This window comes from Cygnus olor, chromosome 23 (assembly GCF_009769625.2).
Source record: "Cygnus olor isolate bCygOlo1 chromosome 23, bCygOlo1.pri.v2, whole genome shotgun sequence".
NCBI classification, from domain to species: domain Eukaryota; kingdom Metazoa; phylum Chordata; class Aves; order Anseriformes; family Anatidae; genus Cygnus; species Cygnus olor.
This window is the reverse complement of record NC_049191.1, coordinates 307,973-335,972: the sequence shown is the minus strand read 5'-3', so window position 1 is coordinate 335,972 and position 28,000 is coordinate 307,973. Positions and strand designations below refer to the sequence as shown.

General features: G+C 53.3%; 2 protein-coding genes across 5 annotated transcripts in view; one reads left to right on the top strand and one right to left on the bottom strand.

Moving 5' to 3' along the window:
* Positions 1-5,269: 5,269 nt before the first annotated feature.
* On the top strand, positions 5,270-26,043 carry LOC121058810. Of its 3 annotated transcripts, none has more exons than XR_005814362.1 (4): positions 5,270-6,170; positions 7,124-7,278; positions 21,844-22,078; positions 23,147-26,043. XR_005814362.1 is itself a non-coding variant. In XM_040534822.1 (4 exons), the coding sequence occupies exons 1-4, from the start codon at positions 6,076-6,078 to the stop codon at positions 23,343-23,345; spliced, it is 636 nt and encodes a 211-aa protein (XP_040390756.1). In that variant the 5' UTR covers positions 5,938-6,075; the 3' UTR covers positions 23,346-26,043. The 3 variants fall into 3 exon arrangements, 1 of the variants encoding a protein (XP_040390756.1); XM_040534822.1 differs by having other exon boundaries at positions 5,938-6,170; positions 21,844-22,030; XR_005814363.1 differs by lacking the exons at positions 21,844-22,078; positions 23,147-26,043 and adding an exon at positions 12,160-13,331.
* The window catches only part of RUNX3 (RUNX family transcription factor 3), a 59,840-nt gene continuing 56,031 nt past the window's right edge, over positions 24,192-28,000 (bottom strand). For both annotated transcript variants that reach the window (XM_040534821.1, XM_040534820.1), the window contains one exon: positions 24,192-26,859. In XM_040534821.1, coding sequence (XP_040390755.1) covers positions 26,336-26,859 — 524 coding nt within the window. In that variant the 3' untranslated portion in view covers positions 24,192-26,335. The remainder of the gene's footprint in view (positions 26,860-28,000) is intronic.

Here is a 28,000-nt window from a genome sequence, read left to right as displayed (position 1 = left end):
AAATACCTCTCTCTCCTTGGTCTCTTCCACAGTACTCATCAATCCATTCTAGAAAAAGCTTAACAGTGAGATCTGAAGGTCTCATGTCCCCATTTTGCTGGCAATAGATGGGACAGGTAGGGTGAGGGTGGGGGAGCCAGGAGTTACCCCAGCTCTCTCAAGCTGGTGCCCTTGCTGCTTAAACAGTGTGGCCACTCTTGTTAACCACAGCAGATGCTCAGAGACTCTTTGCTGCTGTCTGGCCGGGTAACTGTCCTCACTTTGTGCTCCCCAGGCTCCATCACAGCCATTAACATGTGGAGAAGTTAGATACACATTTAGTTCATATTCTTTGCTATTAGCAGGTTTCTATAGATGCCACAGAAGGCATGTTATTAAGGCAGATGAAAGGCCAAGGAACGAGTTTGCTGTGCTTGTGCATGCCCATGGGGTGAGTTTTCTACCCCTCCCCCATTTTTATTGTGTTCACCCTGCATCAAAGTTGCTTCGAGAAGCAAGCAAGCTCTCCAGAAAGGCCCTGCAATGGTGGTAATGGAGCAAAACCACAAAGTGTTTCACTGCTTGTGAAGTAACAGACTGATGGCTGGGCTGAGCCAAGCTGACAGGTTGATCTTTTGCTTCCTGCAGCCTGTTGTTCTAGTGAAAAAAAAGGCAGCCCCGCTCCTTCCTGGAGGCTCTTCCACCAGCCCCGCTTGCTTGCTGACTCTTGCATTCCTCCTTCCACATGTTAGATTAATCGCTCCAGTTGGAGCCTGGTGTGACTGGGCAAGGCAGGACATTCTGCTGTTGACATTGCTGCTTTTGACTAAGTTTTGGACTCACCCTGGCCAGTATGTGTGGGCAATCTCCTTGTGGAGTTTGGCCACTCCCTGTCGCAGGCACAAAGGGAAGCTGGAGCCCCACTGTACATGCACATGCTCTCTGTCGGGGGGGATTTCTCTTTGCAGAACCATGGCTTTGCTGTAGATACCAAAGGGGCAGCCATGTCCCGAGCTGGGCAGCAGCAGTCTGGACAGGTTTGGTAAGAAATGCAGCTCTGTGTCCTGCCTTGGGACTGGGAAACTGCTGCGGTGCAGCTTTTGGGTAGCGGGCAAAGCAATGTCTTGGTAGGGGTCTTGGTGGAACTGTGGACAAGGGGTCTGCTGCTGCAGCACTGGCCAGGTCTCTGCACAGCCTCTCCAGCCTCTTCTGCTGGCTGTGCAGCTGCCAGAGGCTGCTCTGCCTTTGTGCATACTTGGCATCACACCTGGAGCTCTCGTGCACCTCATCTTGGAGAGCTTTTGGCTGAATGTACCCTCTACAGACCTAAATCAGTCGCACAGCTGCACTGGACCTTCCTTCAGATCTACCCCTTAGGATCGCCAGCCCTCAAAAGAGGAACCTGGCTCCTGCCTTGCCCAGCTCAAACCATGCATGGGAAGACGTTGGGAGAGGCTGTGCTGCAGCTTCAGGAGAGTGGAAGCTTTCCCCAGGGTTTTTTCTGGGTGGTTCTGCACCGCTTTGGTTGCTGTGCTGTCCTGTGCACGTCTGCCCCAACCGAGAAGTCAGGGCTGGAGGCTGTAAGGTCAAACCTCAAAGGTAAGTGGCTATTTCTGGAATTTCACAGAAAGGAGGCAGACATTGGGAGCCTCAAGCAGGATACACGAAGGGACATGGTGTGTCGTCTAGAGAAACGAGTAGCGGGAAGAAGCACAAATCCCCCCTGTGCAAACGGGAGCTGCGGAGGGGAACTGACGTCCAAAAGAGAGGACACAAGGTGAGGACTTTCCCAGCATCTCTGGCTTTGCAGCAGAGGCCTGAGTTGTCTCAGCAGGCTGGGGAGCCGCCACCACTGGGGGTGAAGGACGTGTTAAAGCACTCAGACAGATGTTTGTCTATGTAAACATGAGTGTGCCTTGGGCGAGGGAACAGGTTCGGCAGCTCCCTGGGCTCCAGCGCTGTTTCTCTGTGATTTGTATGCACATACTTGCTTGTGGGCACATTCATTCACCTATGTGCTTGTCCCACCATAAACACACGTTTGAGATCTGAACAAAAGTTCAAATACATATTGTCCTTGTTGCATTGTCATCTATTTCTAGTCTAGTTGAGCACTACAGTTTTGTAGTGCTTCTGGGTATGAGAAGGATTATACAAATGGAGCTGTTGTAGGACTGTAATTTCAGAGAATTTTTCTTACCATTAATTTTTTCTTTTCTTTCTTACTCTACTTAAAAACACACACACACACACAAAAAAAACACTTCTTTTGTGCACTTTGGACTGAGCTTGTCATATTTCTTAGAGTCTCCAGTGACTCCTTCATACTACAGACTTTCTGGAGTCCTTCTTGTTAGACCAAGAACTGCGTGATTCATTGTGTGCTGGAGATTTAATACTGCACGTAAAACATTCCCAGTTCAAATTTGTTTTCTTTCTTTCCCCCCTCCCCTCCTTTTTTTTTTTTTCCCTTCATTCTTGGCTTCTCACTTACATCCTGGAATTTTTTCACAAGATATAAAATAAATACATTCCCAAATATGTCCAGGAGGAAATGATCTGCTTGAATTTTTCAGCTCTTGTTTTAAGGCCTTGCACGGTTTGGTGCTGTTCACAGCTGTGTGTTGGGAGGCCATCTCCAGGCTCAGGGCTCTCTGAAGATGCACAGCATTTTGGGAGCAGCCCAGCCTCTGTGTGCAGTAGGGCTTCTGTGTTTGGCAACATGTGTTGCTTGCTGAAAACTTTTGGGGTTGCTTATCCAATGATAGAGGCAGATTTTTAGTGCCAACAAAGACTTTCCTGATTATTTAACATGGATGGCTTCTTCAGGTGACCTTTAAGGTCACCAGCCCTGTGATGGCATGTCTCATGCCAGCATTAATCAGCAGGTGCTTCACTGGTTTTGTCTGATATCACTTTTATGTTTAACAGCCACTCCAAGAGCAGTGGCCAGGGCCAGCTTCCTCTGAGGACAAAGTCGTCTGACGGGCAGTTAAGTGATGACTTGAACCTGGGAAGAAATACTTGAAGCCTTTAATTATTAGGTTGCCTTATGCCTGCCTGTAGCAAGGTGTATCGGTCCCAGGCTCTTCTTCATCTGCATTTTTTAAATGTATGGTAATGAATTCAAGTCCTTCAACCATGACCTGAGAATCAATTTTTCAAAGGAGCCCAAGGCTGGGTTTCCCAGGACTTGGTCCTTGCAGTGGGCTCTCAAAGACAGTCTAGTCCCTTCCCAAAGTCCTCGCAATGCCTGATTTCCAAAAGGAATGCAGCACCCCAGTGATTTCCATTGGCCGTGCTGTCCAGGGAGCGCTTTCCCAGGCACAGCGTGTCTGAAGCAAGGTGGTCCTGCTCGCTTTGCTGCCCAAGGACGTGCTGCCCGAAGCAGTACTTGCCAAGCCTGCAGGTGACGGAGTTGCATCAGCGTGGCACCTCACCTGCAGCTAGGGTGGATTAGCTTGGGTATAGCAGCATGTGAAGACACCTTGACCTCTCCTGGGCCTGGAGCACCTCCTGGTTCTGCACCATGCCCTGGGGACATGTCAGCCTGCTGGGTGTTAACAATATCACTGTCCCTGGGGGTGTTTAAGGAAAGGTTGGAGGTGGTACTTAGGGACATGGGTGATACTGGTGGTAGGGGGATGACTGGACCAGATGATCTTGCAGGTCTTTTCCAACCTTAATGATTTCAGGATTCTGTCACTTGCCTTTGACAGCTTCGGCCACCTCTGCTCCCTTCCAGCCCTCTCTCTTCCCACCAGAGCAGCAGGTTGCATTGCCTCTGGACCTTGTGTTGCAAACCTGTGAATCTTTCTGGCGGTTTGGGCCCCTGTGCTTAACTGGGCTGCTATCCCTCTGCTTGAGTGACTCGAGCAGCTCCTGTGTGTGTGAAGATATTTATATGGCCAGAAGCTTTCCTGCTCCTGTGCGTTGTGTAAACACCTCAGGGGGCTAATGCAATTCCTGGCTGCTGTCCCCTCTGCTCTGTTCAAGGAGCTGCCTGGAAAGGCAGCAATAAGTGCATGGGCTTTGCTTGACCGGTGTGTGCTGGGACAGGCCCAGCTGGGGAAGGCGGCCTGTCAGGCCCAGCCTGTGGGCAATGCTGGCGAGATGCCTGGGGCCTGGCTGCCATCGGCCTGGCGCCAGGCACGGTCCCAGGAGATGCAGCCAGCTGGTGCCCAAAATGGGCTTTGCAGGGTGGATTTTTTTTGGGGGGAACTCTGTTCCCAGACCCCCTCGTCCAGAAGAGACCTCTATAGCACCTCAACCTTGGAGCAATGAGTGAGCCATCAGCAAGTGCCTTTCTCAGGTATCCCTGTGCTGGTGGCCTCAGCTCCTGGTCCTATGCCAAGCTCTGTATGCCCAGAGAAGGGGCGTCTTGTCCTGCCTTGTGGTGCTTCCAAACCTACCCTTTCCTGGGGAAAGGAAGCGATGGGGTTGGTACCAGCTCAGCGATGGACTGGGGGCCATAGGTTCAGTCTCATCCTTTTTTCTTTAGCTTTGTCCACGGTCTTAGCTTCTCGTTGGCCATCAAAAGTCAAGAGGACTTTTCCAAGAGCAGCTTCTTCCACAGGTGCGTCGACTGCGTCCCTGCTGCCCCCTGTTCCGGCTGCTGCGGAACCCGCAGCAGAGGACCCTGGCTGCACACCCCACCGGGCGCAATCAGCCGCCATCGCGCCGTGGAGCCTGTGGTGGCTGTGGGCCGGCTCGCCGGAGCACCCCGGTGCTGCTTTCATTCACCAGCCTGTAAACACGGTGGTTCAGGCATTGCTTCAAGTGTGGTTCAGCCATCGCCGCTGTGGGGGCTGCAGCTTCCCGGCTGGGGTGGGGCTGGCAGCTGGGGGCCGTAATTGCTTCAGCCACCCAACTTTAATCCACCTATGTTGGTGAGTCAGTGCCCTGAGGGGCTCAAGTTAAGAGCTTGGGCTCACTATATATAGTCAGTGGGGCTGCTAGGAGGCAATTTATGAACCTGCCCCTCCCTGTTTGCTACCTGGGTAGCACAGGTAGGGAGAAGTACCCTGAGATGGGGAGTTAAGCAAGCCTGTTTTACTTAATGCTGGGACCAGACAAGGAGCCCGTGGTCAGTTGCCACAGTTCATCTGCGGCTGAGGCAACTTCTTAAACCACTTGAATTCACCCCGAAGCAGGCGCCTGGCTGCGCTGCCTCTTGGTGCAGAGCCTGCCAGGCACCAGCCCCAGGAGCCTGCGCTCCCCCAGACCCAAGGCTCCTGCTCTGCTCCTCGGGCAGGAGCCTGCATGCATTTCCACAGTGTGCTGGGGGCCAGGTGTCCTGGTGGCCCCAGTGGGGCCCTGCTGGCATTCCTGGCACCACGGCTGCCCCCTCCTGACATCCGTTCCCATTTGCAGCGGTCAGATGCTCGAGCTCATCTGCCAGCCTTGTCGCCCACCAAGCCCCAGCAGAGCCGTTGCCACACAACACACAGGGGTGAAGCTCCTGAGCACCAGAGGAGAGGAGCCAAACCTCTGCCACGCCAGGAGATGGAGGAGATGGCTTTAAATGGAGGCTTCCTTTGTGCCCGGCTTTGCTTTGTTGGCGAACAGCACTTGGCTGGTCACAGCAATGTAGCAACTCCCCAGCACACATGTTAGTGGTTTTGAGGGCTAAATTGGACCTTGAGAATTAGCAGCCTTGTAAGTCAATAACAACATGTCCTAATGAATGCAAGATGTCCCTAGGAAATGAAGGCTCCTTCGCTCAACTGGGATCCTGTGACTAGGAGAGGACCAGTAAACAAGAAGGAATGTTTCAACTGGAGATGAGCAGGAGATACAAAGTCGACATCTAGATTTCAAACACACCCCAAACGTGGGTGGTGGGGGGCACGAGCCATTTGCAGTTGTGAAACATGGCCCTCCGTCGCTGTCTGCCGTCTGAACGTCCCCTGCATTTCCCTTGGGTGGAGTGGGCTTTGAAAACCGGCTGCTAAATGCCACGTTGTCCCCCCGCCCCTCTCCATCACCGTGGGGTGGAATTACTCCCCGGAGCCGTCCCGCCGAGCTCGCAGCAGCGCCTGCCTTCTTGCGCAAGGGCTGTTTCCCTCTGCCCCCCCTCACAGCCTGCCTTCAGAAATGCGCCCTTCTGGCGAGGCCGCTCACGCCTGGGCAGCGCTGGATGCAGGCGCTGCGTACGGGAGGACGGGGCGAGGCTGCCCGTCCGAGTGGAGGTTTGCACCCGGGGCCTGGGCATGCTGTGGCTGCAGGGAGGAGGCGGCAGGGCAAGGGGCTGGTTTGCAGCTGGTGGCATCGTGCCTCTGCTGCCCCTGTGGGGGAAAGGTGCTGGTGGGGTTCTGTGCTGGGGCAGCCTGTGCTCAGCACAGACAGACAGATCTCGGTGCCATCTGTGTGGCTCTGCTCCACCAGGGGCCAGAGCAGAGGAACGGCAGGGCCAGCTCAAGCCTTTGCTTGCTGCACCTCTCCCACTGCCACGGACAAGCAGCTGCCAGCCGCTGCCTGCAGCCCATCCCAGCCAGTAGCTCCACACTTCCTGAACCCTCCCATCCTCAGCCCCGACAGCTGCTTTCGCTGCCTAATGCTGCACCACATGGAAAGCTCTTCTTTCTGTGGGTTTGCAGACTTGCTGCCTGATCCTCTCAGGGACTAGTGCTGTGCTGAATTAGGAGTTTAATTCCCAGTGCCCTGACATATATTTGATCATTCCTCTAATTGCACGTGACACGTACATGGGTCTCTGCTGTGTCAGAAACCAGCTGGAATGTCTTTCTGTCCACGGCTCTGGGCCTTGAAGCATTCACCACCATGCCTTCTGCTGACACCCCCAGTATAATGCGATCCAAATGTGTCCTGTGCGAGGGCCGGTGCATGCTGACATCCTTGCAGCATGATGATTGCTCACAGGCGTGCCGGGTAGCGCAGATTAAAGCCTTGCTTGCAAACGCAGATGATGCTCGTGAGTGACCCTGCTCCTCAAAGCAACGGAGCCCCCTGCTCCTGGAGCACCTTGTGCTGCAGCTCCTGGATAGAGGCATCAGGATTTTGGGGTGCGCTTGGCCACGCTGCTCGGTGCAGATGGGGGAGCTGGGGTTCATGCACTGCACATGTGGCCAGGGACTGCAGCATGCGACATCCCTGTGTGCTGCTGCTCTGCGTTTCCTCCTAGGCCGACCTTGCTGCCCTGCCCATGGAGCCCGCGTTCAGCTGAGCTGCAGAGCAGGTCTCTGCTGGTAAAGCTGCTCCAGGAAGAGATCGAGGAAAAGGCCAGCTCGGTTTCACTGTCATCACCTCCTCCTTGTTCTGAAGTCACCGTAGTTTCAGGTACGTTTAGCAGATGATTTATATTCATCACTCATTAAAGGCAACACTTGCTGCTCTGTCCTGCAGGCTGGCTGCTTCACAAACCCTAGTGCATGACAGCACACCACCCAATTACTTGTTGACCCCAAGCTTTCCTCTGCCAAATTATCTCATTATCTTGCAGCCAGGCTCCCGACTGGTGTGGAGCTTTGTGGCAGCAGAGCATGGCCTGTGATGCTGCCTGCTGCTCACACACAGGGTCTGAGATGTTGGCTGGACAGGGCAAGTGTGCACATCCCTCAGGTGTAAACATCTAAGAGGGGGACTGCAGCAGCCCCTTGCCCATGTCATCTCATGGCAGCCCCAAAACTGGTCAGAGAGAAAAAGGCTGCATTTTCCTAATGCCTCTCCAGCACCTGCCTTGGCATTCAGCTGATACCCAATATATTGGGTGCTGAGCTACCTCTGCCTGGCTCATGTAGCATATCTACACTGGCGTGACACATGACTTTCTCCTATGGCTGTTGGTGCGAGTGTCTGATGGTACATGTGTCAAGTGGCTAGCAGATCAGCTGGAAAAAGCGGCTGGACCTCAGGGATTGGGATTTTCCCTGGGAAGGTGGACCGGGGACTGGGTTTTTCCCTGGGGAGATGGAACCTCTTAGGCCTCTCCCCATCAAACCAGATGTTTTCACAGACCCTGTAGCAGCTTGAGACCTCTCCCATCTCCATTGAACTTGGAAATGGGCTGAAATGGTCCTGTTGCCATGTAAATGCCCTTGAGGTGGACGTGAGGCTGAACCCTGGGAGCCACCTGGGTGCCTGGGGAGCGACAAGCTCTCGGTGGGTCCGGGTGCTGCTGCTGCTCAGCCCATGCACCTTTACAGGAGCAGGGATGGGAACATGGGAATGGCATCTCGGCAAGTGCTTGCCTAATCCACGCGCATGGAAATGAACTGCTTTGTGCGCAAAAAAGTTGTCGTTTTGCAGAGGCGATGGGTGTGTGCATGTGTGGGTGTTCAAACTCTGCAGAAGCAACCTTGAATGCCTGGAAAAAACTTCTTTGTGCATTTAATTAGTGGTAAATATGATTTACATGCGAGATGCCTCTTGGTCTGAATCTGCCTGCTGATTAGCAATTGCAGCCAATTTATATTGTGTACTTTGTTTGACTTAGACCACAACAGCACTACATGAACGTAACAGATCTTTCTGCCTTTGCATTTCAAAGCCCCGCTCACACAGGGGTGTTATTGCACAATCAGCTCGCGCTGCTCCAAGACGGGACATTTGCCTGGGGAGCTTGGCCTCTGCTCCCCCATCGCCGGCCACAGCTCTCGCCTCCGACTTTCTCTGCGGGCCGGGGATGGCTCCGCGCCGTGAGTCAGAGCGCCCGGGTCTGCTGGCTCGGCACGGCGTCGGCGCTGGTCGGGGCTGCGTGGCTGACGGCGGCAGCCGGGCTGGCTGGCAGGGAGCTCGGGACCACACCGGGCCTGCATGCAGGGCTGCCCCCGCAGAGGGACGTGAACCATGCTGTTTTGCTCTGAAACAGTGGCACTTGGAGCTGGTAGGGGCCTCTCCAAGCAGAAGTCCTGATAAATGTTGTTGCACACAGAGGTGACCTCTGAAAGCTCTGGTACTGCTTTTTTCAGAGAGAGGAGGAGAAAAGGGAATGCTCTGTGCCCAGGTGTATCTGTGCATCCCCCTTCCTCTCCATGCACCCAGCACTGCCCCGGGTGTCCTCGAGGACAGACGTGGCACTGCCTCCTTGGCTGCGGGCCGGGCTCTGACCCCAGCAGCTCCTGCCCAAGCTCTGCCTGCCTGCACCGAGGTAATGGCTCTGCGGAGGTTGGCCAAGAGGGTTGCCTGGACATGTGCAGTATTTCCTGTGGTCAGTGTAAACCATTCCCATAAACAAGTATGGTGTGGTTTTGGTTCAGGTTCCTTTTTTCCTCCTCTCTCCCCTTCAGTGCTTGCGTTAATAACCCGGGTCCTCTCCCCAGTCTGCAGTGAAGCACCCGTCGAGGTGGGTGTGCTTTTGTCTTGTCCTGGCAAACCCCAGCAGAGCACCTGGGGAGGGCGGTGAGCAATGTGGTGGCTCTCCTCCCGCCCCATCCTGTCTCCATCCCGCCCCATCCCTGTGCTGGGGGACAGGGTAGACAAGGCATGGCATGTGCAATAAAAGCATCGACATGGCCCCTAGGGTCTGGGCCGCAAAGGGAACAGCTCCTGCCCTCGGCTCCTTGTCCCAGCTCTCCGACATGGACAGAGGGGCTCTGTGACTTTTCTTCCTCTGCTTTCCCTTGGAGATGGAGTAAAGAGGGGCTGATGACTACCAAAGGAGAAAAGGAGCACCATTTTTATGCCCTTATTTCATTCCAGGTTTTGTAACTCCAGGGCTAGAATCTACTTTGTATTTCTACTGACTTCTAGAGGCAATGCTGGGTTTCTGGGATATTCCCAGAGCTGTGCAATGAGTGGATGCACTGAGCTGGGATGCCTGAGCCTGCTGGCTCTCAGGTCAAACAGGATCTGGAGCAGCTCGGCCTCGGTGCTGGCCATGGGAGGACCAGGGAGGCAGCCCTCGCTCTGGCAGGCTCACAGTCTAAACAAACAAGGAGGAAAGAGGGGAGCGTTTAACCCAGTTTTACAGAGACAGCGAGATGAAAGCAGTTGCCTGAGGTCATTCCATAAATCTGGGGCAGAGCTTGGATCTGGGCTCACACCTTCCCCAACCTCACCCCAGCCTTGACGAGGCTGATCTGGGGCAGGCTCACATCTGCTTATCCTCTCCCCGGTATTGTCCATCACTCCAAAACACTCCCCTGTGCTTTCATCTGTGCTGCGCTGCCTCTCGCTGCTCAGCCCGGGGCCAGCATCTGCCCTGGGCCAGGGGGTGTGAGCCCTGCGCCGCAGGGAGCCCCAGCTCCTCTCGGCCTCGGGAGGCACTGGCCCTGGCCCCAGCTCTGGCAGCGGCTGGGAGTGCGGAGCCTGCCGCCAGCATCAGGCAGGATGCAGCTGAGGCAGAGCTGCAGAGCTGTATGACTTTCTCTGGCCCCTGATGCCCAGGTGCTTTTGGGCCCTGCTTGGGGAAATAGGGGTGAGACAGGGGCCTCATTAGGCACCTGTTAATTGCCCCCACTGAACTGGAGCAGGGCAAGAAAGCATGCCCCTCCCCACCCTGTGTCCCGGTCCCTCGTGGGGTTGTGTGTCTAAGGGTGACAATGCTCACGGTGGGCTCCGCATCCCCGTCTTCAGACTGCCAGAGGGCAGGGCCCACAGCTTGTCCGGGCTCCCATCACCATCCCGCCGCTCATGGGCATGTCCTGGCCGTGTTTCCACCACACGGCAGTGAGGGCAGCCGAGCTGCCCCTGGGACGCCCACGCAGCTCCCTCGTGGGCCGGCAAAGCCAGGGGAATCCTGTGGGAGACAAGGGCTTTGTTTCCCACCCACCTGGGGCCGAGTGGATGTGGGACAGGGACCGGCGGTGCCATGCAGGAGCAGTGCCAGGGTCTCTGATTCTCCAGCTCGACTCCAGGGTTCACTTTGGTCTGGGCAGCACTACAGCTGAGTTGGGCTTTCGGTGAGCTCTCATCTTCCTTCCTGTGGGTCTCATGAGGGTCCAGAGATCATCCTGCAGCCGAGGAAGGCTCTGGAGCAGGTAATCGCTGTGCTGGGAACTGGTGCCTTTGGGGTGCTTCAGTGTGATGAGCAGCAGCAGGAGTGCTTGTTAATTTTGTATGAGTGCTTCCACGGGCATTATATTTTTCCATGCTAACTTGCTGGACGAGGCTGCTGACACAGGGTGTTTGCATCAGTGGCTTGGATTGAACCTGTACCCGGGAGTCAGTAAAAGTGCTCAAAGCATGGGGCATTCAGGTGAATTGGGAGGGATGAGCCATGTGATGGTGAACTCTTTAATTTCCAGTAATTTTCACTAGATGTGGGTATTCACAGCAGCTCAGAGCTGCTGTCTGCCTCATTCAGTGGAGCTAGTTTCACTCCCCAAAAGGAAGAGCCCAAGCCCAGCCGTGCTGTCTTGCTCGGAAGGGACCCATGCAGCTCCAGCATGTTGCAGACGCCGCTTTGCCAGCAGGAGGGTCCTGCAGAGCTCTGTTCAGCAGCAGCTCTCTGTGGGCTTCCTCCAAGCCAAAGCCATGCAACTGGCTGCATACCCAGTGGGTCGACAGCACGGTCCTATCTGGCCTCTGCAAAGCAAAGGCAGCCTCATGCAAGCGTAGGCTGAGGCAGGAGCGGCGAATGCTCCTTCCTCTCCAGGGAGCCCGCAGGCCCCGCAGAGGTTAGCAATCCCTCCCTCACCAGCTGTCCTGATGCAGCACGCCAGGGAAGGGCTTCTCTGTGAGGCTGGTGGCCCCGCAGCTGCACAAAGGGACCTGTGAAGCCACCACGTCCCCGGGCCCCTCCTGCTGCTGGGCTGGTGCCTGCCCTTGTGCGAGGCACTTGCTGCTCTGGGAAGGCTGTGTTGACCCCACTGGCAACATCCACGTCACAGCAGCTTGCAGCTGCCCAGGTGCTGCCAGCATTCCTGCCCCCGTTTTTACGGAAAGCCAAGGTTACAGCCCATGCATGCAGGAAAAAAGCTGCAAAAGCAGTGCCCAGCCCAAACGCTTCTTGCACAGAAGCGTTATTCCTGTGTGTCTGAGCCACTGCGAAGCGTGTTTCTGAAATATGTATTTCTGGGCACCTTCAGCATCTTTCTACAGTGCTAAATAAAATGAAAGGGACTGGAATTTCCTCCTTTTGCTTGGGCTAGACCCAAGGTTTGTTTCTGGTACAGGGACAACGCTGGCTCGGATTTGCCCCAGCTCAAAAATCCCAGACCAAAGCATCAGTGTTGTGACTTTTTTTTTTTTTCCCTCCCTTTTCTTTTTTTTAAACAGATGCTTATTTCCCTTGTGGTTTTGGCAACTTAAACCTTATTGTACCGTGCTCCCAGGCGTGCAGCAGACCCTGGCAATGTTTGCCCAAGTGGGAGGGAGAGGCAGAGCCCAGCAACCAGCACCTCGCCTGCTCCGGACAGGGGCTCCTTGGGCAGGTCCTTGTCCGACACGCTGATTCCGCGATGCAGTCCCCAAGCACAGCTCCTTCATGAATAAATTCCCACGTGTGCCATGGAAAGCGAACTCAGCTTTTGCAAGCCACTCAACTGCAAAACTGCCATCAAACTCTGCCAGCTGACGGCCCTAACCTGCTGCTGCTGAGTGGAGCAAAGGCATGCCACCGGCAATGGCATGATGCGCCTGGGAGGAAAGAATGGACCAGCCTGGCGCACTGGAAATGAGAGACTTGAATGAGGGGAAAGGCTCTGGTTTCTGTCCAGCAGCAGTGGGTGGGATCAGGAGTGAGTTTTAATTCTTGCACAACTCTTCGTGCCAGCACGAGGCTGACAAGGACCTTCGTTACGTGTGCTGGAGTCAGGCTGCTGTGCAGCAAATAGTTTGTCTTTATGCAACCCTGCAGCCTCAGCAGGTAAGAGAGAAAGGCCCACTCAGTACCTCTCTCCTTTGCATGCCCGTGAAGGAAAGGCTCGTCCAAGCTGTGCAGAACCAGAGCCAGGTCCTGCCCCTGCTGCAGCCCTGCCTTGGCCCCACAGCCGCTTTGGGGTGGGGGCAGCTCACGGCAACCCCCAGCCTGGGTAAGGAGATGCAGAACAGAGAAAACCAGAGGACCTGCGTATTTGCAGCTCCCGGGGTCCCCTTTATATAAAAGGCCTTGGCTGGCATTTTCAATTCAGATTTTTTATTACTATTTTATTTGAGCCCCTGTTTGTTTTACTTTACAGATGAGCTTGGGGAGCTGCACAGGAATACTCCCTGGCCTTATGCAGGCTGCCTGGGGCCAGCAAAATTGCTGGTGTTCATTCTCTGTTCTGGTGGAAATTAACTTGAACTTGCAGCTCCTGGCTTCTCCTTGCCCCCTCCAAAGCACCAGCTCTGGGCAGCACGCAGATTCCCCACAGCTCCACACCTGGGAGCTGGGCTGCGTTTTCTCCAGCCTCTTGTTTTTCATCTCCAGAGCTGAAACTATTAATACTTTTGTTGGCAAATGCAAAAGAGAAAAAAAAAAATCCTCTCTTGTGAAAACAGCTGATTCAGATCCATAGTATCTTGATGTGGCAGAAAGAAATTAGGTATTGAATGTGGGCTGAGAAACGCTGTTTGTCCAGGAGAGGGCGGGGGTGGGGGAAAGGCTTCCTTGATTCCTTTTTTTTTTTTTTTTTTTTTTTGATTGAAATCTCAGTGCTCGCTGTATTTGCAGGGGTTTGTTTCCTTTAGAAGCCAGACGGTGCTGGTGAAACATGCCAGGACAACCACATGAGCAGCACGGCGCCCGTTTCTAAAAAGCACCGCTCACCCCAGCCCCTGCTCCATCCCTGGGCACCCTTGGGTGGGCTGGGCCCCCTGCTAAGGCAGCCCCCTCGCCTCTGCAGCCCTCAGCCACGGCCAAGCGAGGAGGAGAGCTGATGCCAATAGCCCCAGTGGTTTTGGAAGAGCCCTGTTAATGCTCGAGCAGTGGACGGAGAGGAAATAACTAGGAACTAATAGGGTTAGGTCCAAGCCTCACTCTCCCACAATGATGCTGATGCTGGAAGGAGAAAGGCAGGCTATTCCTTGCTGAGTAAAGCCCTGCTGGGTGGCTGGTCACGGCCGGAGGGTCAGGGAACTGTCTTAAAAATGGGCTTCTAACAGGGAGCAAGACAGGTTGGTTGGTGCTCCGTGTAGGTGGTTTGCTTCTCCGCACAGGGGCTGGGGACATGGTGGGCTTTGGGGCTGGCACGTGTCCTGGCTGCTGTACCCCATGGGGAAGGGCCGGGTGGCTCCGGGGGGAGTTCGCCCCTGTGGGTGCAACTGCACCCCAGGGCTGCTGGGACCGGTGCGCGTGGATGCAAGCCCAGCATCCCATAAATTACTATGTTTATGCCTCTTCTTCTTTTTTAAACCAAGAATAAAAATTCCTTTACAGTTGTGCAGTGAGAACCTCTCAGGGCTTCTGCAGGCATTCTTTGAACTGGCTGTGGTGAGAGGCCATTTCATGGAAAGGCAAATCAAGCCTGGCATTCAGTGACACAGGATGTTGCAGCCTGTCTGTCCCTCCTGTCCTCAGGCTTTTGGCAGCACAGACAGACAGGTAGAGGGCAGCTGGGACTGGTCCTGATTTCCAGGCCTTTGCTTTGGCCCCGGTTCTTTTACCCTACGCCTGTCCCAAGCGTCTCCCCTTGCTGCCCCACGAGTGCTGGATGCAGTGACCCAGTGCCATGGTGGAGATTCGGTCACCAGCCAGAAGTGCTGGCCCTGTCCCGAGCAGGGCTGAGCTCCATGCAACAGCATCTTTCCAAATCAGAGGGTGAGGGTGGGGAGTAAACAGTTAAAGTTTTTCAATCCACCTGTATATTTTCACAAGCCTTCAGATAGCAATCAAGAATGCAGGAAATGGTGTATTTAAGGGGTCTGAATTTGCCAAAACTGTGCCACAAGTCAAACTTTTAAAGCAAAGTTTATTTGTAAAGTTACAGAAGGCCAAAGTATCTCCTGTTAATGGGTAAGTCTCTTTAAAGCTACCCCCCCCCCCCCCTTTTTTTCTTCACCTCTACCTTTTAAAATGATTGGGTTTGGGAAGAGGGAGAGGATTCATGAAGAGGGGCTGGATTTTAATCTAATAAGCATTTTTTCCTTCTGGGCAAAGTGCTAGAGCTCATCAAGGCACAGATCAACACTGCTGCGTGCCGGGTTATAGAGGGGCCTTTGACATTTTCCTTGAATAATTTCAGCTTGTTCCAAGCTGTGCCAGGGACCTGACGAGCTCACAGATGCTGATCGGGCCTGGTGCCCGCTGGCCTGGCTGCGTTCCCCCCCCCATGCCCGGGAGGGCTTGGTCCCAGGCCCTGAGGCTGCACTGGGGACTCGACCTCGCCAAAACCAGCATCCGCCTCCTCCATGGCTGTAGCCTGGGCCAGCGGGATGCTGCAGAGGTGAAAGCTCTTTGATTATTAACCCTGCACACCACTGCATGTTAATTAGCATGCCGTCTGTGGGGGTCCTTGCTGTTGCCGTATGGCAGGACGTGGAGCCATCAAGTGTTTAAAGGCTCTGAGAGGGTGTTTTATTACCTCCTTATGCACAGCGTTGAAGTGACAGCTGCAGAGGCAGTAACTGTACTCCTAGAGCAAGGGTAAAATTTATTAGAAGTTCATTATATATAAAAAAAATTAATCATGTTTTTATTTCTTGTGGTAGGTAGGAGCAGGGTAGCTTTTATTTGGCCACTTGTTGCTCATAGCTTCTTGGCACAGAAAGCTCTGAGAGAGCGGTGGGGGTGGGATGGAGCCATACACGTCCTAAAATGAGGCACAGCCATGGTGATCTTTGAGGTGGCTGAGCTGTGACCAGGCTGGGCTCGGCAGCCAGCTCTGCTGCAGGGCCAGGGCCCGGGGTGAGGATGTGCAGCTCCTGCCCGCGCTGCACACAGGCACTGCCATCCTCCTGCTGCAGTGAGGAGGCGGCTGAGGTCAGCAGCACCTCCTGCCTACGTGAGCCGTGGCAGGCAGGCACACATGCGCCGCTCTCCTCCGCCTCCCGGCCTCGGTGGCGTGGCGCCGAGCAGTGTGGCAGCGAACTGAGGTGGGCAGGGGCCCTCAGTCCCGGCACGGCCAGGGAAGGTCAGGGGGCCCCTGCCCTGCGATGCTCCCACCTCTGCTGCACTACTGCTGGCAGCGGCCTGCAGGCAGAGCGGGCCTGTCCCTGCCTGCCGCCTGGGAGAAGCCCCGCGGTTGGGCATGGAGCTGACATCGGCAGCCCCCTGGATTGGCTACGCGCACACCGGCCCTGCCGCCATGCAGGGTGTGGGGGGGCAGCGACACCCCCGGCTGGTGACCGATGCTGCTGGGTCTGTGCTGGAGCGGAGGCGTCCTCGGGGTTTTGCACGCCTTGCCTCCTCTGCGATGTGCACGAGGTTTGTTTGGGTTTATTCAAATTGTTTGGCTCCCTCTCATCCCTCTGGGACGAATGGCTGATAAACGTGGAGCCCTGCAGGTGATCCCCGGGCTGTGTTGCACGGCTCAGCCCAGCCGTGGCTGGCGGGGCAGGCGCCGGAGCTGCCTGCGGCATCGCCGGCCCTGGGCACGGGGCAGTGGGTGCTGTGGGGCCAGCACCCGCACCATCGGCGGCAGTGATGGCAGCCCGCCACCGCAGACTGGGTGGCCCTTCCTTGGGCGGTGACTAATGACTTGTAATTGAGATGAGGCTTTAATGCACAGCAGCAGGTGAGCTGGCTGAGGGGAGGGGAAGAAAAGAAAGAGATAGAGAGCGGGGAGCGCGGCGTGTCTCCCGGTGAAACGGCCGCCGACCAGCCAGCCTGGCTGGTTGAACCAGCCTGCTCTGCGGTGCTGCATTTTGGCACATGCAGGGCTGGGCCCTCACCTCTCCTTGCTGCCGCGTGCCCAGCGTGGCACAGAGATGCCAAGTGCGGATCATACATGCATAAAAAGGTTTTTTTCTTATTTTCCTGCACGTGAAAGCACAAGCCACCCCAAACCCATGAGATGCCTCTGTCCTCTCTGGCAATGGTGTTCAGCAAGGCACACAGGTGCCTTTAAGTGCCAAGACACCCTGGTTTGTCCCAATGAAGACAAAAAAAGAAAAAAAACACCGTTAAGAAAATTCCTCCAGTACTTTCCACACATTTCTCCCCCCCCTGCCCCCCCCCCCCCCTTTGGAAGAGTATCTCCTCTGGTTCCAAAGCCACAGAAAATATCTTTGTATTTTTAAATGAAACCTCAGGGTAAATAAAGGCAACGGTTTGCATGTGCATTCAACACACACCAGTACTATTGCATGGGCAGGGGTAAAAAATCTGCCAGCGCAGTTTTCTGCAGATATAAGATATAAAGGTGGAGAACATTTTTTAAATGTTCTGAAAACATTCCATCATCTATAGGAATCAAAGCCCCATTGAAAGCTACAGAACCCCTCACATTCGAGGTTTTAATGAAAACCAAATTTTTCATGCCCTGTGTTTTTCTTTGCAAGGATTTCCAAGGGAATACAACTGAACCAGGGGGCTGGCTTGGGGAACTTGGCTAAAGTTTCCCATTGCCCACTAGGGCTTTAGCTGTGTTATTTCTTTAATGGTTTAAAGATAATATGGCACTCATATTTTTGGACTTATCAAAGTTATCAAAGTGCGCTCTTGCCCCACCTGGATCAGTGCTCAGTTGTATTTTACTGAAAAATAGAAGATGAAGTGTGTGTGGGTGTGATGACTGTGGTGGGGTGGGGGAGTGTGTGTCTCCGTTTGCTCAGACAGGGATGAATCCCAAGGCTGCTCTGACTGCTTCAGGAGCACAAAGACCAAATGCTGGCCTTAGCGTCAAGCCTGGCAAGACGGGTCGGGCACCAAGGGGCTGGCCAGCACCAGGCTTTCTTACCCTGGGGAAGGTGTTTAACCTGTTGGAGATGGTCTGGCCCTGGTAGGAGTGGAAATCTCTGTGCACGCTCTCTCTGTTTTTATGCCCTCTCTCCCCTCCAAAAAACAAAATCCGTGTGGAAAGCCAGTTGCTTTGGGTCAACTGAAAGGTTTTTTTGCTACTGTTAAGAAACTTCTCATTTCTACTTTTTTCCCCTTTGCTTTGTCTACCTCCATGTTGAAGCAAGGTGCCATGGTGCTGAGGATGCTGGTGCATGTGGCGGGGCTGCAGTCGATGCCTGGTGCTGGCCCCCCACCAGCACCACTGGCCCCCGCTGCTGTGCTGGGGGCGTGCAGGGGGGCCACAGGTGCCCACCCAGGCGGGACAGTGGGGGCTGGACCACACAGCTCCAAGCTGGCATGAAGGGGGGGGCGTGGGGAGCCCAAAAAGCGCTCGATGGGACAACAGGAGTGGCCTTGGGACCCCTGGGTTTCACAAGCATGTTTAATCCCCTCATTAACGTCCCCCATTAGAACAATTCATTCTTTCACTCTGGCTTAAACACCCAACTTTACTTTACAGCTCATTTCATTTATGACTGAGAAATGAAATTACTGTATCGATTTCATGGCAGACAGCAAAAAAACCTGGGTGTTCCCAGCTGTAATAAACCCACTGGCTGCAAAGACAAACAGCAAAACCTGCCAAGGCGTGGATGGGGCTGCAGCTGCCCCTGGGGATGGCTCTGGGGCCTGTGGCCCTACAGGCAGCCCTTCTCCGTGTCACCTCCAGCTCCCCTCCCTGCAGCCAAACCCAGTGCTGCCAAGGGCTTTTACACCCATCTTAAAGAATTAGATATATGTGTTCTCAGAGACCCAGGGGGCTTTGCAAGTCACTAGAATGGAAAGGAAATATGCTGCCTGGTAGCACTAGCGTGAAATATTCCTCCTGGAGCTGAGCCAGAGGCTGGATGGGAGCTGGAGAAGGGCTGGAGCAGTGAGTGGTGATGGGGAGCCTGACCTGGTCCTTGGCTGCTCAGCACTGAATGCACACAGCCAGGATTTGTTTTATCCAGCTCAAAAAGGCCATTGGCATTTTCTCACTCCTCCTGTCTTGCTGGGTCACAGGCATTGCTGTGCTGCATGCGGGAGCTTGGGGCAGCTGCCCTGTGATCCCACCGCTCTCCACCTGAGCATCTCTGGGCTGGAGCAGGGAAGTGATTCACCTAGACAGCTCCCAAAGGCCAGATCCTGCCCTATCGGTGCAGTGCATCCCTGGTGGAGCAGCACATCCCTGCAAGGAGCTGAGCAGCCGGGTGCGCCCAAGCAGGGCTGGCGGGAGATGGCGGGAGGTGGCGGGTGCCGCCGGGCGTGCGTCCCCCGCCACGCGGACATGCCCCGTCACGCGTGTGCGCCCTGCCCACGCAGGCAGGTGCATGCCCACAGGCGTTCACCTGGAGGCTGCGTCAAAACGGCGCCGTGCACACACACACACACACACGCACATGCTCCTGCAGCCTCGTCGCCTGTGCTCACCTTGGCTGTCCTAATTAAAGCCTGGTATCGCCCCATCTAACGCGACTCCAGGGTTAATGAGTCCTTGCTCTCCGTTTGAAGTCGACTGCTTTCATTGCCTGCTGTCTGATGGCAGTGGGAGGCACTTGATGCAGCGAGCCAGCATCCCAGAGCCGTGTCGCTGCCATCACTTTCAGACTCTGTAGGCTAAGCCAAGAATAGATACTTGCAGCGTAAGAGTGCATTTTAATTTAGACTCTTCTGATCTCCTAGCCCAGCCCAACCTCTCTGCACAAGAAAACACCTTCCCTGCATCTCACCCTGCTACTGTCAGGGAATTAACAGTTATACAGTTGATTTTATTTGCATGACTTAAATAAAAAATAGTATCTGTGATTAAGTTACACCTCTCGTGCAGAATGGCACATTATGTGCTTCAGGGGAATTTCAAGATGTGGTTTCTGTGCTTTGTGCGGCTGCCACACAAGTGGTGCTTGCTCCTACGCAGGCTGCTGGGCGCAGCCACCAAGCACCAGCCTGGGGGTTCGGGGTGCCAGCGGGATGCGTGCCCCAGTGACACGGCCTTGTGTTGGCAGCATCCTTGCAGAGTGGGAGGGATTCAAGGAGGCTGATGGGGATCCAGGGACCTGGGCTTAAATTAGGCACTGGGAAAGACCCTGGCCTTGTCTCCCCTCACCCAGAGAGGTTGTGGCTGCCCCATCCCTGGAGGTGTTCAAGGCCAGGTTAGATGAGGCTCTGAGCAACCTGATCTAGTGGGTGGAGTCCCTGCCAATGGCAGGGGGGTTGGAACTAGACGATCTTTAAGGTCCCTTCCAACCCAAAGCCACTCTATGATATGATGGGGAGCCACAAGCATCACGATGGGGGCAGTTTTACATACTGTGATGCCTTCTCCTTCTTCCCTCTATGCTGTCTGGGCTGTCCCAACCAGGAACAAGCAGGCATCAGGTAAAGCAGGAGTCCTGGCATGGCCAAGCAGTGGGGATTTGTTGTTAGAGTTCTATTTATAGGAAAACACAGATGGTTGTGTTTTTTTTTGTTGTTTTTATTTGAAATAGAGAGTCTGCAGTACATGGGCAGATTCAGGACTGCATTTAGCTGAACAAGTTCTGGTTGGGGTGTGGGGGCTGGATGGCGGCTTCAGAACTGACCAAGGCTGGGGAGAGACAGCCCAGCAGATGGGTTAGTGGGCCTGAAAAATGAAACATCCTGGCTCCAGCTGAACAAAACAGCTCTTGTGACCCCAATACAAAGTTTTTATGGGGTTGTTTTTGTATTTCACCAATCTTGAGAAGTTCTGAGTGATCAGGAATGAGGGATTGGTTTTTTTCTCGGATTTTTATAGTTTGGGCAGTGACCCAGCCAACCCCCTCTTGCTTTTCTCCCAGCTCCCATCTTCGCCAAGCCTCCTACCAGCCAGCACCGCGGCAGCAGCCAGAGGGGGCTTGCTGCCAGCAGGTCCTGGCGTGGCTGCATTTTGCCCTTTATGGTCTTGGTTTAGCAGCTCCTGACTTTTCCAAGTAGATGGCAAAGGCACTGGTTGCCTCTGAGAGATGCTGAGCACCAGCACTCTACTGGCGGGGGGGGGGTGGGTAGGGGGTGGCACGTGTGTGTAACTGGGGCAGCACATGGGCAGGGCTGCAGCTGCAGCTCTGTTTTGGGGAGGGAGTGAATGCTGGGATGGCGTGGCAGGAGCTGCCTCTTGGTTTGAAGAGCCTGTGAGAAGCGAAGGGCTCACATGTGTGTCTGTCTGGGAACCAAACAGAGAGAGGAAAAACAACAACAACAACAACAACAAAATAACAACAAAAAAATCAATAAAAACAGCCCATACATATAAAATACATGTATAAATATGTATCTCCCCCAAAGCATGAAGTCCCACTGAGTAAATAGAAGCGAATGATGTGTAACCTAACACTTTCCCAGACACCCTAATGAATTTTCCATGTTTTCTACCATTTAGCTTCTAAATAGGCAGTGTTCAAGAAGAACACCAGCAGCCCCCATCCGCTGCAGCAGGACGCCCCGCAGCAGGATTATCCGCCTGCAGATGCAGACAGAAGCTGTGCTAGAGCAGGAGCATTCGCCAGGGTTTGACATTCGGGGTTCTGGGGCTGCAGAAAGGGTGATGGGCACCTCACACGACTACCTGGCCCTGCTGTTTTGGAGGGGCAGGACTGTGCTGGCCACTGGCCTGTACACAGCTCACTAACGCTTGGACGAGGGAAAGGCAAGGCCCCATGGCCTCGTAGGCATTGCCCCAAGGCAGGCTCCGTCCCACATGCCCTGTGTAACCTATAAACCTTTTGGCAGTGAAAAGATTATTACTAAGATGGGCAGTTTGGAGATGACACTGTTATTAAAAGAGAGACTGGGTTTAGAGTTTGGTCTGGAAAGAGAATACAATGAAATTTTGGTGTAGCTGAGACTTTTGTTAGCTTTGTTCTCAAAGGAAATGTTCTTCATTTTTCTTAGGATATTTTTTAGCACAGACTCTGCTCAGTTTAATATCTGAATGTTCAAAACCAAAATCATCCAAGCTTCAGTGATGTGTGCCTCCAACCCCCCCCCCCCCCCCCCCCCCTTTCAATTTGCGAAATTAAAATCGAGTGTTTATGCTGCAGCTGCCCCACAGCACCGCCCCGGTGCTCAGCCGACCCCTTCACCAGCGGCAGCCGCGGGGCGCTCAGCTTGGCCAGACCCCACTGCAGCCACGTGTGGGCGCAGCCTTACCTGTGAAGTCACTACGGTGGTGAAAAACCTATGCAAGATGCGGCCCCAGCATCCGCAGCACTCTGGATCCTGTGCTTGGTAGGTGGCCTGTATAAAAATAACGCCCATCTGGCCTTCAGGTGTCGGGTAAGTTTAACATCGCCAGTTCTCTGAGCTGCATGTGCCTCTGCTCCGTGTTTCAGCTGCTCCTGTGTCCGCCCTGTGCTGGGTGAGCCCAGCAGTGTCTGGAAGGGGGGCCTTGGCCCTGGACAGGCACCAGCACTAAACCCATTCTGTCCCCCCCAAACCCTTTTCAACAGGTGCCCCAGTGAGCACTGGGGTGTGTGGCAGCATTCTGCAACAAAGCCCTTCTTCATCGTTCGTTTTTTTTTCTTTCCACCTTCTCTCTTTCCATTGCATCGCTCACTGAGGCCGTGAGTAAAGTGTGGATCAGCTTGGCATGGAAATTTCCTGCAAATAACAGCTATACCTTGGGGTGTCTTCTCTCACAGTAGCTGTGAAGAAAAGGCAGCTATGTCAGGGGGTTGACTTGAAATACAATTCCACTGGCCAGGGCTGTGGAGCTGGGTGCTCATTTAGTATGCTTTTGTCTGGGTTTTTCCTTTTTTTTTTTTTCTTTTTTTCCCTTACAAGGACTGCTGCGGGCTGTGCTTATGGAGCTGTTTGCCGAGGGGCAGCAGGGCTCTGCCCCAGCCCGCAGGATGCACGAGGCGCTGGCTTTGCCCTGCAGTGCCGCTGCCGCCACCTTCACTGGGCATCCCTGTGCTCGGCTCATGGCCAGGGCTTGGGTTGCGTTTCTCTCATCTTGGCTCCTCCAGGGTTCCAGGCAGACAGCGTGCTGGCATCTGGCACTGTCGTGGGCTGTGCTCTTTGCTTTTCCTCTGTCATTGGGGTCCTCGAGGTGAGCAGTGAGAGCCAAGGGGTTGGGGCTTGGGCTGTGTGGAAGCTGGGTGCTGTGTGGGCTTTGTGCCGGAGCTTTCATGTGTCGACAATGGCAGATGGGGAGGGGCGCAGGGCAGGGGCCCAGGACCATGGGAAACAGGGACAAGGGGCTGAAGTCCTTCGTGTGGTGACAGGGCCAGATCCTGGGAGATATTTAAGCTTTGCTGGGAACTAAACGCCTGCCAAGCTCTCCAGGTCAGGGCCCAGTCTGGTCTTGCAGAAGGCTATAGGAGTCTTTTTTATGGATTTCAGGAGAGTCAAAAGCTGGCCAGAGCCTGTGGGCATGTGCCTGAGTTCTGAGGAGCCCAGGGCCGCTCACTGCGCCCGCTCTGGCCAAACTGCGGCTGTGGCTGCCAGCCCAGGCAGCGGCCCTGGGGCGCTGGGCCAGGGGCCGGGTCCATCCCAGCGGAATGCAGCACCTGGGACCTGTGGAGCTGCGGGCAAGGAGTGAGCAGGCAGGAGGCACCAGGGGACTTGTAACCGTATGTTTATTATTCCACATGGAAAGTCATTAAAATGATTACACGAAGGCCTGACAATATAATCATGTACATTGGCTAAGAACATCGACACCGATAATAGAAAAGCAGAACTGACCACTGTGCTGTGGCTTCGTACCAACTCAGTCCCACCCGTTCACGAACCCGGCCGACAAAAAGGAGCCCGACTGCTCTCATGGAAGCTGGCACGGCAGAGATGTCGCCAGCCAGAGCTTCGTCAAATGACTTCAACAGGAGCAGACCGTCCCCGTCCTCTCCCTCCCTCCCCGCCTCCCCCCACCCCAGTGACAAGTGCTACAGGTTAAAAAGATGGGCTACATGTTAAATATAGGGCATTACCTTCAAGTAGGGCTGGTATATTACACAAATAACCACATTATTTGGTATCACTAGCATTTTTTTTAATGTCCATTGTAAGACACCATTAAAAAAAAACAACTTTAGCCTTCTTTATCTACATATGTCTCTGTTCTCAACTCCTTAGTTGGTTGTTGTCATTTTACCCTGCACATGTAAGTATTAGAAGCATTATTAAGAATCGGATCCTTCAACACATTTAAGAATTATATTATTATAACAAATAAGACCAAAAATTAGATTCTATAGTTAAATATTCTTTGAGCCAGACAAAGGGGTTTTACTGTACAAGCGATTGTGCATTTTTTTAAAAAAGCAAATTATAGTGCAAAGCAAAAAACATTGGCCTGTCTTGTGACCATTTGCATACAATAGAGGTGCATATATTTACACCTTCATATGACAATATGTCATAAAAAATAACATTGTTGCCATTTTAAAAAAAATTCATTATGAACAGTCTTAAATTAACCTAGTACTACGAATGCCTTGTTTTCTTTGTGCTTTCAATCAGTGGCGTGGTTGGATGATAAACATAAATGCATCAAAACACAGGCTGCTGCTGTGGTCCAGTTTCTACAGCTGGCAAGCACCAGAGAGGTGCTCCCTGTTGCTAAGGAAGTAAATGTTGCAGTTTTGCTGGGGTAGGGCTTTTAAAAATTTCTATTTAAAAGAGTTGTTCCTCTTGTTGCTTGTTTAACTCATGAGTGGTCATCACAGCTTTCCAACTAAGCCAGGATGTCTTGCTCCACTCTTTACGTGGTAGTGCAATTACAATACTCTGTATCTCAGCTGACTGCTGACAAGCTACAACTGAGATTTGGTGATAGGTATAATGGCATAAATTAGACAGAAGGGACTGGGAGGTCAGCTGGAGGGTTTAAATTTTCCTACACATGGAAAAAATAAGACTTGGTCCAGAACCCAGCCCCAATTTGCACACCAGCAGAAAGTGTGGCCGGCTGGTGGAAGGCGGCTTAACCCTGTGCCGTGCATTGGGGCCAGGCCACTAACTCAGCGTAGGGGAAGCCCCGCCACCTCTCCGGCTGCCTGCTGCCACCTGGTGCAGTCTCGTTCAGGTCACAGCCTCGTTGGTACCAGCTATGAGGCCGTGTCTGCATGGTGCCTGAGGGACCTGGTTCCTCCAGATGCCACACAATCCAACCAGCTAACAGTGCGCCAGTGGTAGCTTTAAGGGCCTGTTCTTCAGCTTATTCATCTACAGCATGATAGCAGTGCTCTGGGTCACTTGGGAGAATGGAAAGGAGGGTAAGTGCTTGGAAAATGTCAGATAACATTGCTTCACAATCTTCCCACCACCAAGGGGACTGTGTAGAAACTGCTCCTTTCTCCAAATCTCAGTTAGAGCTTTCAGCATGAACTGACAAGTGTAAGTTGTTTCTAAATAAAAAAAGTCATCATGTGTCAATCCACTCTAGGTGAAAACACAGGAAAGAATCATAACAGAAATATGATGCTTTTGCCACCAGCTGCATGTGTAGCCACTCAGAGAGAATGAAAGAAAGACCCAGAGACCAGTGGCAGGGTCATGCCAAAGGTTTCTGAGTCACTCTGCAGGTAACACGCTTGCTTGGAAGTGCATCTCACACATCTTGGATTGTCCTGAACACTGCCTTCGCTTCAGACACCATCATTGAGATTTGCTAAAGAGGGGCAAAGAACTAAATGGTGAGGTCAGGACAAAAGAGCAAACAAAACAAAACACATCTCATAAAAAGTACATCTCATATGTAAACATACAGGAAAGGGGAGGGTCTGTCAGGCACAGGATCAGCCACGTTACTGTTTTAAAAATGACGACAATGACAAAAAAAATGAACAATACAACCTCTGTCGTCAACAAAGAATAATAATAATCACATCACAGCTCTTGTTCACATGGCTGATGCCGTCTGACCCACGAGGAATGCGCAGCCTCCGTGCATTCCCGAGAACCCACGGTTGTGCTGTAAACCAGACTCTCACGTGCGGCATGTGGCTCTGGCGTCGTTCCACGGATCTTTGGTAGTCAGGAGCCTTAAACTGGCGGGGAGGGACTGAGAGGAGACAAAGTTTTTTTCTTTTTTTTTCTTCTTTTTTTTTTTTCTTTCCAGTTCAGTCTTTCTGCATTGGCAGAGAGATGGTTCGGATTATTTCCTGGTCCTTTCTCTTCTCTGAAACATTTTGCAGAAGGACAAGGTTTTCTTAACTATTGAATGCTTTGTGTGGGGATGAGGATGCGAGTGAGATGACTGAGAAGTGTTCTGCAATAAACAAATATCTGATTCCACACATCTTTTTTCTTTCCTATGTACAATCCACATATTAAAAACAAATGAAAGGAACCACATCAAGCGACAAATTCAAGTCTTGTGGACACTTATCTTGAAATGTAACATAGGTCCTGGTTCATCTTCGCTTGACGTTTGCCCTGCTTCTATGTAGAGGATCCTGGTTTGCTTTTGATTTGGGAGACTTTGGTTTACGTTTTCCCTAGGTCTCATTTTGCTGCATTCACTACCAAAAGGAGTAACGTAACGGTGGCCAATTAAGTTAAAGTGGTCGGTGCCCAGCTGTGTTCCTCCTAGTAGGGTCTCCAGACCGACTCATCCATCCTCCCTGTAGTCGTCATGGTAGTCGGTGAGTTACTGTGGCTCCCATCTGCATCGACCCCGTCATTCTGATTGCCCAGGCTGGGATTCATTAAGTTGTTCCCTGCTGAAGCACTTGTACAAGAAGAGAGCATGCGGGTGGGCGAGCGCTCGCCGCCTGCCACCATGGAGAACTGGTACGAGCCCGAAGATGTGCCGTAGTACAAATGGTAGGGAGAGGGGTTGGCCTGGAAGGGTCCGCTTTGGTTCTGCGTGGAGCCAGGGTAGGGGGGCGGCAGGTAGGTGTGGTGGAAGCGCGTGGTGGTGGGCATGCTGGTCATGCTGATGCCCCCAATGCCTGTCGCAGAGGGCGTTGCGGTGTAGGGGAAGGCAGCGGACATGGCGCCGGGGTAATGCATCCGCGGGTCGGAGAACCTGGTCTCGGTGAGAGCCGGTAGCGTTGGGAAGGAGCGGTCAAACTGCCGGGGGTCTGAGAAGGGGCTCAGATCTGATGTGCCTGTGGGGTTGGGAGAAGAAAGCGGGTGGTTAGAGCACTATCCTGGTGGCTTGTAGAGTTTGTCCTGCGGCCTGGGTCATCCCCTGCCCAAGGAACTAAAATCAGAGGGAAAAACATCTCTAAGATCTGCTGGGGAAGAGAGCTGGGAAACTTAAATACAAAAATCCTAATACCATTTTGTTTAATTTGTTCCCATTTCCTGTCCTAAAATTTGCTGTTTCCTATCCAAGAAGGGACACAATTAAGCTGACTTCTCTAGGGGTCTATTCATCTCTGGCAGATTAAAAAACACACCCCATAAACACAGAAAAAAATGTTTAGCCATTACATCAGCTGTGTAGTAAATAAATGGATGCAGGCCCCAGACGGCTGGTCCCTGAGATAGTCGGCGGTGTATATACACGCACACACAGAGACAGAGAGGAAAAGCTGGAGTCCAGACCAGGCTGCTAAGCCTTCCTGTGGGTGGCCTGTTCGTGCTGATACCATCAGGGGATGGAGCTGATAAACACACAGCTAAAAACTCCCAAGCTAGGAGCCACAATACCCCTCTGCTTGCTTTTCTCTGTGTATTTTTCTCCTTCCAAGAGGATAAAGAGAGTGAGAAATTCAGGCTTTCCTCTACTGGGGGAAGGGAGACTTGGGTCAGTGTGGTGGGGGTTACCCAGCTCCCGCACATGATGGAGCCCCTGTGCTTTTCCTTAGGGGTATAAATGCCAAGTGGGTTGCAGCCAGCTTGTATCTGGACAGGACCTCTGCCTGGTGCTGTTGGGTCCTGTCCTCTGTGGGAAGCCCAGACTAGAGGGGGGAATCCATGCCAGCAGATCCTGTGAGGACCTCAAGCCTGTTTTGTGGCTACCCCTGCTGTCCTGAGACCGGTGCCATTTCCTTATGGAGCCCAGCCCTCTGCTTGGGGCACCCGAGGCAAAGAGAAGTGAGCTGTGCTCTCCCAGAAGAGATGCAAAACCCCTACCCTCTGGACCTCAGTAGCTCACATTAAGCTCTGGCGCTGGTTATGAAGGAGGGCACGGCTATAAATGCTACTACTGTGCCTTTCTCAGCCTTTTAACACCACCCATGAAACAAAAATCTCTAGAAAGAGCAGTTCCAGTCCAAAGTTCTTGGCTGACGCACTGTGCTC

Excerpts from the sequence above, each read along its gene's own strand:
- LOC121058810 (XM_040534822.1), top strand. The coding sequence starts at position 6,076 with ATGCGCCCTTCTGGCGAGGCCGCTCACGCCTGGGCAGCGCTGGATGCA. Across the intron at positions 6,171-7,123 it reads GGCTGCCCGTCCGAGTGGAG|GCCGACCTTGCTGCCCTGCC; the intron begins GTTTGCACCCGG and ends GTTTCCTCCTAG. Across the intron at positions 22,031-23,146 it reads CACTCTGGATCCTGTGCTTG|GAGAGTCAAAAGCTGGCCAG; the intron begins GTAGGTGGCCTG and ends TATGGATTTCAG.